The sequence below is a fragment of the Heptranchias perlo genome, chromosome 9 (assembly GCF_035084215.1).
Source record: "Heptranchias perlo isolate sHepPer1 chromosome 9, sHepPer1.hap1, whole genome shotgun sequence".
In the NCBI taxonomy this organism is placed as follows: domain Eukaryota; kingdom Metazoa; phylum Chordata; class Chondrichthyes; order Hexanchiformes; family Hexanchidae; genus Heptranchias; species Heptranchias perlo.
The window spans coordinates 31,416,060-31,428,530 of NC_090333.1; the positions used below are offsets into that span (position 1 = coordinate 31,416,060).

The window sequence follows — 12,471 nt, forward strand, 5'->3', positions numbered from 1 at the left end:
GGAGGACAATGAAAGATACAGCTGCTCATCATGACCTATGACCTGAAGAATAATGGCTTCACAACAACAATAGTGTGGTATTGGAAGGGTGGGAATGGCTTTCATGTTATATACTCTTTAGTATAAATTACTGTAATTGTTTTGCTGTCATACCTGTAAAATCACAAATTCAGCAGCGTGTGCCCATGGTGGCAGAGGGAGACTACCCACAAGCAACACTTTTTTTTTGTTTGTTCTCAGGATGTGGGCAAGGCCACATTTATTGACCATCCCCAGTTGCTCGGAGAAGGTGGTGGGGCATCTTAATAGCAACTAAACAGCAGATAATTATTATTTTTCCCTGATAGTGGACAATTGGGCAACATTTCAACAGAGAGACTATATGGTCTTGAAGTATCATAAGGAAGAAAGTAAAAAATAAAGAAATTAAAAGTTATTCTTTTTGGATCACAATTCTATTAGGTAAACTCATGTTAGAACAGTCTGTTAAAAAAAAAATTGTTAAAAGTAAACAAAGATGCAAAAATAAGATTGAAGCCAACAGGTGATCTTGACGTGGAGCCTACTGTTCTTCGCGGGGAGAAGGTTCTTAGGCATTTTGTCTCTTCTGCATGTGAGAGGTTAATGATAGCACAACACAGTAAAACACACATTTTCATCAACTACAGGAGAACGTCAATTATCCAAACTATAATTAGAAGTGGTGTGGTTCCAATAATTCACTTACTGAGATACTCAAACACCAATTAGGCCACACAAGGTTTTGTGCATTCACTCTGTAGAAATATAGAATCATAGAACCATACAGCTCAGAAGGAGGTCATTCGGCCCATTATGCCTGTGCCGCCTCTTTGAAAGAGTTATCCAACTAGTCCCACTCCTCTGCTCTTTCCCTATAGCCCTGCAATTTTTTCCTTTTCAAGTATATATCCAATTCCTTTTCAAAGTTATTATTGAATCTGCTTCCACCACCCTTTCAGGCAGTGCATTCCAGATCATAACAACTCACTGCATGAAAAAAATTCTCCTCATCTCCCCTCTCATTCTTTTGCCAATTATCTTAAATCTATGTCCTTTGGTTACCGACCCTTCTACCAGTGAAAACAGTTTCTTCTTATTTACTCTATCAAAACCCCTCATAATTTTGAACACCTCTATTAAATCTCCCCCTAACCTTCTCTGCTGTAAGGAGAACAATCCCAGCTTTTCAAGACTCTATACATAACTGAACCCCTGATCCCTGGTATCATTCTGGTACATCTCCTCTGCACCCTCGCCAAGGCCTTGACATCCTATTGTACTTTTCACTGTAATTTAACAATTACCTATATCCAAGATCCTAGTAATTTACAGTATAGTATGTACCAGTAAATCCTCTTTGGTGACCTTATTATCAAGAGTACCTACATCATAATGCTGCAATAAGAAAATGCCTGTCAGATCTTCCAACTCATTCACATTTTGCGCTGACACCCACATTCATGAACAATCAAACTACTGTCTTCTGTGACAAATGATTCAGTTATGCCATTAAGGACAAAACTATGCATGTTTTCTGTATGATTGTTCTAGAATAAAGTTGCCACTCGTGAAATGCTGCTAAGTTAGAAATTCTGACCACATCCAGTCACATGACAAAAATACAGCAGCAGCAGCACCTTCAAAGAATAATGGCAGCCTCAATATGATGAAGTGAGAATCAATCAGAAGTCTCCCAGTTACTCGAAATTCAGAAAATAGGGCTTATTTTACAAAATAAAACAATTATTACAAGCTTCAACGTGTTCTTGGAATTTCTGATGAAGTTATGAACAGTGAGAGAGAAGACATAAGAAAGTAGAAAAAAGAAAAGGTAATTCAACCCATCCAGTTTACCATTTTAACTCCATGTTCAGGATCTGGTCAGATAAATTATCTCTTCCTCATATCTTGGGACTGATGTTCTATTCAGAAATGTATCCATTTCTTTTTTTAAATACTTCAAGATAGTCCACATTCACTTTGTTACTTGATGGTCTTCTATACGTTAACGGTGCAAAGTGGTTACTCCTTAAATGACATTTAGGTTTTGGCTATATCAGCTTACATTCAAGTCTATGTCTCTATTTTGATTCAAAGCAAATAGCTTCTCAACATCTACTCCACCTTTCCCCTCGCAATTTTAAAAATGTTGACCATGATCTCTTCCCCTTTCTCCCCCTGGTTTTCTTTTTTCTAAGGAGAATATATTTAACTTTCTCAGCCTGTATCCATAGCTTTAAAACTTAATATCATCCTTGTTGTCCTTCCCTGACCCTTTCTAATGACTCTTCTCTTTATATAAATTAAATAACCAAAGGAATACATATCAAGCACAAAGGGGTTGAAATTTCTCCCATCACTTTTAGCAAAACATCGTCTTGAGTAAAGAACAGAATTTCCCATTTTGTACTCACGCCGACTCTCCAGTAAAACCTTTGACAGAAGGAATTTCTCCTTCAAGGTGTGGTTTGAGAAATGAGTAACAGTGTCAGGATTAATTACCTATTTCTTGTGTATACATTTACACTACACTCCAACATATGTTTTATACTACCATGTATGTAATATTATCTTCATCAATAAAAACAAAGCAAAAGGGTTCCACAGTAAGAGATTGACATTTAGAGTCACAGATGATTGCAAGTGCAATAACACAGAAATAAATAAAAGCAAATTCTTGCAAGATTACACACTTTCTAAATTACTGTAGTTAGACAATACAATACTCCTTAGGCTAACTATCCTCCTTTTGGGGAGGGAAGGGGACGGCCGAGTTAAACGGGGTCACTTTGGGGTCAAGGTGGCTGCATGATGAGATCTCTTTGGTGTTGCGGTATCTCCCAGATGATATGCCCAGCAATGGAAGTTCGGAACCAAATTAAACCCCTGGGGCACACACAGTAATCTCGATACTAAGTCAAGCAGGTCCATAATACTTCAGGGCAGTTGATAATTGACCAGCCAGTCCGGCTCATTAATGGAACCTGGAGGGGTAGATCTATCACTAGGGCTGGGATTGTTTTCACTCAGCTCCAGATAACTTTTCAAACCAATACCCAATGGGTATAGCTGGAAAAGCAGCAGGAAACTTATCAATGTGTGTGCTGGTAGGCTGTATGGGTTTTGGTTGGTTAAACTGCAGCAGAACCCATGTGTACACTTGGAGGCCTCTTAGCCTTGGCTCCACCAACCTTCACCTGAAATCTTTGAGCTTAGGTAAGTCGGGTGGGTGCACTCCACATCAGGAAACAGAAACTATACCTGTGTACATTCCTCAGTAGCGTGGTATGGAGACTCTTAAACATGGTGATAGGTTTCCGCACAGGTCAGACACACAGCAAAAGAAAAAAACACTCCTTAGCAACATTGAGTCAATTTTTTTTTAAAGCGTTCGTGACATCCAACAGGGACGGATAAATCCATAAACAAAGGCTAGAGAGTAAACATTTACTCAAAATCTTAGTTGCAAAAAATGGGCAAAGTATGTTAAACTTACTGTTACAATCATTATTTTTGAAATCAAACAGGGAAAGGAGCATTAGCATTATTGTGATGATGTTCCACCCTCATACTATAAGGCATTTTATTTTCTCATTTTTATTTCACAGCTAAAACTGTTCAGATAAAAATGTGATAGTTCTGTACTTACCTTACACATTGTGTGAAAATACTAAAATTAGATAAGTAGAATGGCTTCTGCCTCCACCAAAATAATACACTTTATGGTCATTATATGTGCTAATTAGTTGTTTATTTATTTTTTCAGTGTTCCTCCGATGACTGAGTCGGCAAATGCACCATCTGGAATGGCACTGGGCCATACAGCACATAAAGGTCCGGGTTTGGAACATGGTTTAAGCTGAGTTCACTGATATGACCTGTGGCAACAGTAGATGCACTGTAATTGGTCTCAGAACTCTTGAGCTAGGGAAGGGTAAATCAACCCGGGTTCCCACTCTTGATCATTATCCAGTGACTTGAAAGTGTGTGTTTGTGTGTGTGCAAATTCCTGCTGAGAACAGATCAGGTTTGACTATGATGGTCCCTGTGATTTAATAGCTTGCTAAAACTCACCACCCAAGTTAACAAATGAATGGTTGCTTGTTCAAGATAATGGAGGGCTATTGTTGCCTGAGGAACAATACTCCAGCATAAGTTAAAGCCTTTGGGTTAGAAGAGGAGAAATTGGAAAATAAGAGTTTAAAGATTTTTCTTGTTTTTAACTTGCTATATGCCATAATTCAAATCATAAAAACTTTGATTATTTGATGTCCAGAACCTGCCTATGTTAAAACACTTCAGTTTGATTCTAATAGTTATTTTTATTGACCTGTTCCTCTTGAGCTTACAGGCCATTTAAGTCAGCTCGACTGGGCTTTCCCACAATGCCTTTCATAGTAGGTACAGCGCAGGAGGAGGCCATTTGGCCCATCATGCCTATGCCGGCTCTTTGAAAGAGCTATCCATTTAGTCCCAATCCCCCTGCTTTTTCCCCATAGTCCTGTAATTTTTTTCCCTTCAAGTATTTATCTAATTCCCTTTTGAAAGTTAGTATTGAATCTGCCTCCACCACCCTTTCAGGCAATACATTCCAGATCATTACAACTTGCGGCATAAAAAATGTTTCCTCATGCAGCTTCTGGCTCTTTTGCCGATCACTTGAAATCTGTGTCCTCTGGTTACCAACCCTTCTGCCACAGGAAACAGTTTCTCCTTATTTACTCTATCAAAACCGTTCATGATCTTGAACTCCTCTATCAAATCTCCCCTTAATCTTCTCTGTTCTACGGAGAACAACCTCAGTTTCTCCAGTCTCTCCACATAACTGAAATCCCTCATCCATGGTAGCATTCGAGTAAATCTCTTCTGCACCCTCTCTAAGGCCTTGACATCCTTCCTAAAGTGTGGTGCCCAGAATTGAACAGAATACTCCAGCTGAGGCCTAACCAGTGTTTTATAAAGGTTTAGCATAACTTCCTTGCTTTTGTACTTTATGCCTCTATTAATAAAGCTCAGGATCTCAGCCTTTATTTGAATAACTTTTTTTTACTGTTGATTAATAAGATTGCAACAAAAAATAGAAACGATGCTATGTATAAGCATTCCAACAATTCCTTCAGTTAAAATGATCTTAGTTAAACTGCAAAAGTCCTATATTTTTCTTCTTTTGTTTCCCCCAAAGGATGGCCAAGGAAACCCATTCCTAAGTTCTCAATGTTGCTGTCAAGTTAACCACTAGAATATGGCTCAAAGCAGCACAGGATAATTGATGTAACATTACTATTTTCCCCCAGCCCCTGCCTATGATGGCACGGGCAAGCTGATAATCTCACTACAAGTGGAATCATGGGGACAAATCCATATCCAACTGTGCCATAGCATGTCACGTTGAAGAACCAAAATGAATGATCCCCTGGAGCCACTGATCTTTATTCAACTACTATTTTCACAGAGTGAGGCATTCTGTGCCTATGATCCTTGGCACTTATGCTCTCGCAGACACGTCTCTGAAAAGGTTACCATTATCAGCTCTTCAAAAAAAAATCAAACAAGAAACTAAACATTCATAAGAACATAAGAAATAGGAGCAGGAGTAGGCCATACGGCCCCTCGAGCCTGCTCCGCCATTCAATACGATCATGGCTGATCTTCGACCTCAACTCCACTTTCCTGCCCAATCCCCATATCCCTTGATTCCCTTAGTGTCCAAAAATCAATCAATCTCAGTCTTGAATGTACTGAACAACTGAGCATCCACAGCCCTCTGGGGTAGAGAATTCCAAAGATTCACAACCCTCTGAATGAAGAAATTTCTCCTTATCTCAGTCCTAAATGGCTGACCTCTTATCCTGAGACTATGCCCCCTAGTTCTAGACTCTCCAGCCAGGGGAAACAGCCTATAAGCATCTACCCTGTCTAGCCCTCTCAGAATCTTGTATGTTTCAATGAGATCACCTCTCATTCTTCTAAACTCCAGAGAGTATAGACCCATTCGACTCAATCTCTCCTCACAGGTCAACCCTCTCATCCCAGGAATTAATCTAGTGAACTTCTGTCGCACTGCCTCTAAGGCAAGTATATCCTTCCTTAGGTAAGGAGACCAAAACTGTACACAGTACTCCAGGTGTGGTCTCACCAAAGCCCTGTACAATTGCAGCAAGACTTCCTTACTCTTGTACTCCAACCCTCTTGCAATAAAGGCCATCATGCCATTTGCCTTCCTAATTGCTTCCTGTACCTGCATGTTAACTTTCTGTGTTTCATGTACAAGGGCACCCAAATCCCTCTGAACACCAACATTTAATAGTTTCTCACCATTTCAAAAATATTCTGTTTTTCTATTCTTCCTACCAAAGTGAATAACCTCACATTTCTCCACATTACACTCTATCTGCCACCTTCTTGCCCACTAACTTAATTTGTCTATATCCCTTTGCAGAGTCTTTGTGTCCTCCTCACGGCTTACTTTCCCACCCTAGTTTTGTATCATCAAACTAAAGCTAATAACATGGGATGTCATGTGGTTAAACATCATGAAGAGTTTCACAAATACCTTTGCTAGGATTTATTTATCTAATAATGGAATTCTACCACTAAAAAGATGCCATTTTTTCAAATGTCCCACCACTTTTAAGTAAAAGCTCCTGGAAAGCAGAAGAGAATGTTCTTCTGCTGAATGGTTTAATGACAAACCAATCATTTGATACCAGTGGTAGGAAATGACTCGCTTCAAGGGCGCTGTTTGACTAACAAAATGAAGTTTATGCAACATTTCAGGACAAATGATATTATTTTGAATATTATTTTTTTTGTTTTTAAAAAAAATAATTGCCTGGGACTCATGTTGGGGTCAATGCCCAGAATTCAGAGCACTCACCCCAGAGACACTTTCTCCTTTCATCATTACTCATTGTAAGATGTTGATTTTTAAAAGGGATCCTGCGAGTGAGACTTTCTATTTAAAATGAGCCTTGTTGATGAGATTTCCCATTTAAATGAAGTCCTGATGATGAGATTCCCAATTGAAAAGCGAGTCCTTTTGGTGACACTCTCTATATAAATTAGGTCCTGTTGATGAGATTCTGTTTTGAAAAGGTTTCCTGATAGTGATATCTCTCCCCCTTTAAAAGAATAAAAGTAGTTGAAACATTGTCCAGATACGCATAAGAATCACTTTGCACCTGGGTTCTTATAACAGTCAGTGGATGCCGTTCCTCCCCCTTTCCCACCTGGTATCTGTCTGAATGATGAGTGTCGTCTGCAGAGAGAGGCGATGCTGTAGGAGACTCCCCTTCCCTTTTAATTGGTGCTGATAGCAGAACAGACTGTGGAGAGAGAAAAAAACATCCATCAAAAAAAACATTGTTCCCAATACAACATTCAGTACTTACTGACTATGAAAAACCCCATGTAAGACATTGGAAAATATTAATATTGTTGAAATAGCATTACAATTCATATTGTTAAAGGAGCACAGACAACAGTGCAACAATACCCCATCACAGAGATCCAAAGAATCCTGGCCACGTCCGAGAGCACGGGCTCTTCTCATCAACTCAAAGCATTGTGCTGGGCACCTGCTTCTCTTCCTCAGAAGGAAGAGCCCATGCTCCCGTGTAGTCATTCTTCTTTTTTTCTTATCATAGAAACTAACATTTCTCAGAGCTGTCATGAGAAAAGAAACAATGCAACCCAACCATTAGAAATATGCTCAGCTTATCAGTTATGAAAATCAAAATCATAATATGATTAATGATGTGGAGATGCCGGTGATGGACTGGGGTTGACAATTGTAAACAATTTTACAACACCAAGTTATAGTCCAGCAATTTTATTTTAAATTCACAAGCTTTCGGAGGCTTCCTCCTTCGTCAGGTGAACATCGTTCACCTGAGGAAGGAGGAAGCCTCCGAAAGCTTGTGAATTTAAAATAAAATTGCTGGACTATAACTTGGTGTTGTAAAATTGTTTACAATAATATGATTAGGCAGAGTCAACATGGTTTTATGAAATCGTGCTTGAGAAATCTATTAGAATTTTTTGAGGATGTAACTAGCGGGGTAGATAAAGGGGAACCAGTGGATTTTCAAAAGGCATGCGATAAGGTGCCACACAAAAGGTTGTTACACAAGATAAGGGCTCTTAGGGTTGGGGTAATATATTAGCATGGATAGAGGATTGGTTAATGGACAGAAAACAGAGAGTAGGAATGAATGGTCATTTTCAGGTTGGCAGGCTGTAACTAGTGGGGTGCCGCAAGGATCAGTGCTTGGGCCTCAACTATTTACAATCTATATTAATGACTTAGATGAAGGGGCCGGGTGTAATGTATCCAAGTTTGCTGATGATACAAAGCTAGGTGGGAAGGTAAGCTGTGAGGAGGACACAATAGGCCCGATATTAGGAGGGAGGCGGGTTGGCAGTGGGGGGTCGACTGGGCGCGTGGGTAACACGCCCAGTGAAATCAGTGGGTTTGGCACGCAATCGTAAGTAAATTGAAGCCACTTACCTTGGCTTCCGGGTTTCGCGCTGGAAAGCTGCGCAACAGGTGGACTGCACACCCGCATCATAAGCTGTCAGCTGGAGGAGCCCTATTTAAAGGGGCAATCCTCCACTGACTGATGCTGTAGAAAATAGGAAAAATTACAGCATGGAGCAGCCCAGGGGGAAGGCTGCTCCCAGGTTTAATGATGCCTCACTCCAAGTCTCATTGGATGGGGTGAGGAGGAGAAGGAGGGAGATCTTCCACCCAGATGAAGGGAGGAAGTGGGCCTGCTGCTGCCACCACGAAGGCCTGGCTTAAGGTGGCAGAGGAGATCACCAGCACCACCAACATATCGCGCACCAGCATACAGTGCAGGAGGCGCTTCAATGACCTAAGTAGGTCAGCCGAAGTGAGTATACTTTCTCATTCCCCAACACTCCGTCTGCCACATCACCGCCCCCACCCCACATCTCCTTCTGCACTGCCAACATTACTCTATCACATCACTCCTCACACCCACTCAAAGCTCATCCTCATCTTACCTGCACTTACTCACCTCGCCAGTACTCATCCCACCACTACCACGCAACCCAATCCTCATACAATCTCATGGCTCCATCTCATACTCACCCTCTGATGCATCTCTTTCACGGTCAGCCTCACCCAACCTGCCACTACCTGTGCTGCAGCCACAGGGCATGCATCACATATGTGTAGTAGGAAGCGTAAGGCAAACATGTTGTGAGCATGAAGGAGATGCACAAGGGTGTTTGAGGGTTTGTCATGGTTTTTACTTATATTTGATTTCTGATCAACTCACATTACATATTATATTGTCACCACTACTGCCACGTCTTGGCCATTCTTGACTGGCTTGTGCAATAATGCTCTTTCATGAGGTTGTCCATGAACACCCTTGATGCCACCCATTGTGTCACCCTACAGTGGGTGTATGTGTAGTTGCATGACTGCTTTGTGCAGGTGTCAGTTGCGCAGCACTGTGTTGTGTAGCTCCATGTGGTGGAGGTGGAAAGCGTGCCTGGCGAGGCTGGTGATGTTGGTCGTCCTCCAATGGAGTGATGAATGCAGGAATGGAACCCTACCCCCCCATCCTGACGGTGTGAGTGTCAGGAGGTCCACAAAGTAGCTAAATGTGTTTGGACAGCAGAGTTTAGAGTATGATTTAATAATTTGGAGTGTGGAGACAACGGTGTGGCAGGCAAAACTTTGTCTGAGGTGACAGAGTGCCCTGCTGCAATGAATGAGGGTTTACCCCACACCTGTTAAATGGACCTTTGCAGCTGCCACTGGCTGCTGGCTGCAACATGTCTGTTTAAACAGGGAGTATTTCCCCCAGCATGGGAAACACGCTCTGGGTAGTCCAAATTCCGAATCCTCCCAAAATCTCCAACTAATGAGGTCTATCAATGACCTCAAATACCCAGATAATGATCTTAAGTGGGATCCCGCCGGCTTTGATTGCCAGTGGGAGTCCCGCGTGCAGGTGCACGTGCACCGATTCGCGTCATTGGGGAACCCGGAAGTGGGTGGGTTGGAGCCGGGCTCCGGACCCGCTCCGGGAATCCCCAATTTTAGAAGCCCCCCTGCCACGAAAGCACCCGCTCGACCATCCGCAAGTTGACCCCAATGAGTCTGCAAAGAGATATAGACAGTTTAATTGAGTGGGCAAGAAAGTGGCAGATAGAGTATAATGTGGGGAAATGTGAGATTATTTACTTTGGTAGGAGCAATAGAAAAACAGAATATTTTTTAAATGTTGAGAAACTATTAAATGTTGGTGTTTAGATGGATTTGGGTGTCCTTGTACACGAAACACAGAAAGTTAACATGCAGGTACAGCAAGCAATTAGGAAGGCAAATGGTACGTTGGCTTTTATTGCAAGGGGGTTGGAGTACAAGAGTAAGGAAGTCTTGCTGCAATTGTACAGGGCTTTGGTGAGGCCACACCGGGAGTACTGTGTACAGTTTTGGTCTCCTTACCTAAGGAAAGATATACTTGCCTTAGAGGCAGTGCAACAAAGGTTCACTAGATTCCTGGGATGAGAGGGTTGTCCTGTGAGGAGAGATTGAGTAGAATGGGCCCATACTCTCTGGACTTTAAAAGAATGAGAGGTGATCTCATTAAAACATATAAGCTTCTGAGAGGGCCTGGCAGGGTAGATGCTGAGAAGCTGTTTCCCCTGGCTGGAGAGAATAGAACTAGGGGACATGGTCTCAGGGTAAGGGGTCGGCAATTTAGGACTGAGATGAGGAGAAATTTCTTCACTCAGAGGGTAGTGAATCTTTGGAATTCTCTACCCCAGAGGGCTGTGGAGGCTCATTCGTTGAGTATATTCAAGGCTGAGATCAATAGATTTTTGGACTCTAAGTGAATCAAAGGATATGGGGCTTGGGTGCAAAAGTGGAGTTGAGGTCGAAGACCAACCATGAGCATACTGAATGGCGGAGCATGCTAGCGTATGGCCTACTCCTGCTCCGATTTCTTATGTTCTTATGATTCCATGGTAACATACATGTTGTGCTTTCTTTTACATAACTTGTCTATCCTCTAGTCTACATCATTGATTTTTTTTCCCTTTCTACCCACCATCTCTTACTGAGAGTGCCAGTATGATTGAAAATCATGGGCGCAAACTCGCATATTGCAATTCTTTGGCACAGCAGTGGGTAGTGGACCTTTATGCTGACTTTTGTTAGCTTGAATGTATTATAAAATGTTCAAGTGGATGTGTGACTACACTGCAAGCTAAGCATTGCTACATAGCAGTTTCTGTTTTGCAGTGATGCTAAAGTTGTAGTGTAAATCTTGGGAGTCAAAGCATGAGCTGACTCCAGTGAGAAGCAATGTGAAACTCGGTGAAGCGGGTAGTCTTGCATCCCTTTGGCTTGACACTACGTGGAATGTAACCCAAGTGTGGTGTCAAATTGGTTTTAAAAAGTGATCAGGAAGTCAATTGAACTGCCTGGACACTCTCTAAATCTATTTGGAGTTGATTTGGAAGTTTATAAAGCAGGGAAGATTGCTTCCTGCACTCTCTAAACATTTAAATCGTAACTGTTGGGGAGAAGAGCTCAGCTTATGTTTGTAACCACACAAGCATATAGCTCTCTCGGGCAAGAGAATTAGGAATTCTAGCCAAGCAATGTAAACTGCTTGGCTGGTACTCAGTTGCATTGCAGCTACCTGTCTGAGATTGGCAGATGTGGTATATTTGCACCATTTAAGTATTTATACTTTTGTCTGTTTCTAGTTTTTAGAGCTTTCATACTTTTGTCTCCCTGTACCTGTATTTTTGATAGTTTTCCTTTATTCTCATGCTATCACACAGCTTCCCTGCTGATCAGCACCTCCCCAAATCAGTATGGTTGAAATTTGGAACTCAACATTTGGGGAAATCACAGGTGCAAACAGAGTTCTACTACTCAGTAATGCATGGAGTTTCAAAGTCCTCCACAACCATCATACCTTGATTAGTTTCACCATCCATTCTGCAACTGGACTGAGGTAAATTACTGTTTCTCAAGAAAGGACTAAGGTATTAATGTTGTATTTCTAACTTGCCTCGGTTGAAATTGCTAAAGAGAAAACATTCAATGTGCCGGGCACTCAGAACATGGATAATTGTACACTGTACATGGAAGTGTTACACCTGGGTCAGGAATTCTGTTTAATAAGAGCAACTGGGAAATAGTGCTGTAACGTTGAAAACCTTGGTTTGTGCCAGAATTATACCAGAAACAAATATGCATCTACCTGGAGTCACAACTAGTTGTATGCAACAATATATTAACATTATAAAGTAATAATATTCCAGTGGCAGTCCATTATTTATCAATAAAGCACTGTTGGTTGGGTGAGAATCATAATAAATGTGAGAAGCAAATATGAAATGAGAAAAGCCCATTTGCTCCATTAAGCCCACTCTTTCCTATTGCAGGCAATT

General features: G+C 41.4%; 1 protein-coding gene across 5 annotated transcripts in view; it reads right to left on the reverse strand.

Annotated features, from left to right (window-relative positions):
* Window positions 1-12,471, reverse strand: part of rnf220a (ring finger protein 220a) — a 397,403-nt gene that overhangs the window by 105,250 nt on the left and 279,682 nt on the right. For all 5 annotated transcript variants that reach the window (XM_067990120.1, XM_067990122.1, XM_067990119.1 and 2 more), the window contains exon 5: window positions 7,251-7,346. In XM_067990120.1, the coding sequence (XP_067846221.1) occupies window positions 7,251-7,346 (96 nt within the window). The remainder of the gene's footprint in view (window positions 1-7,250; window positions 7,347-12,471) is intronic.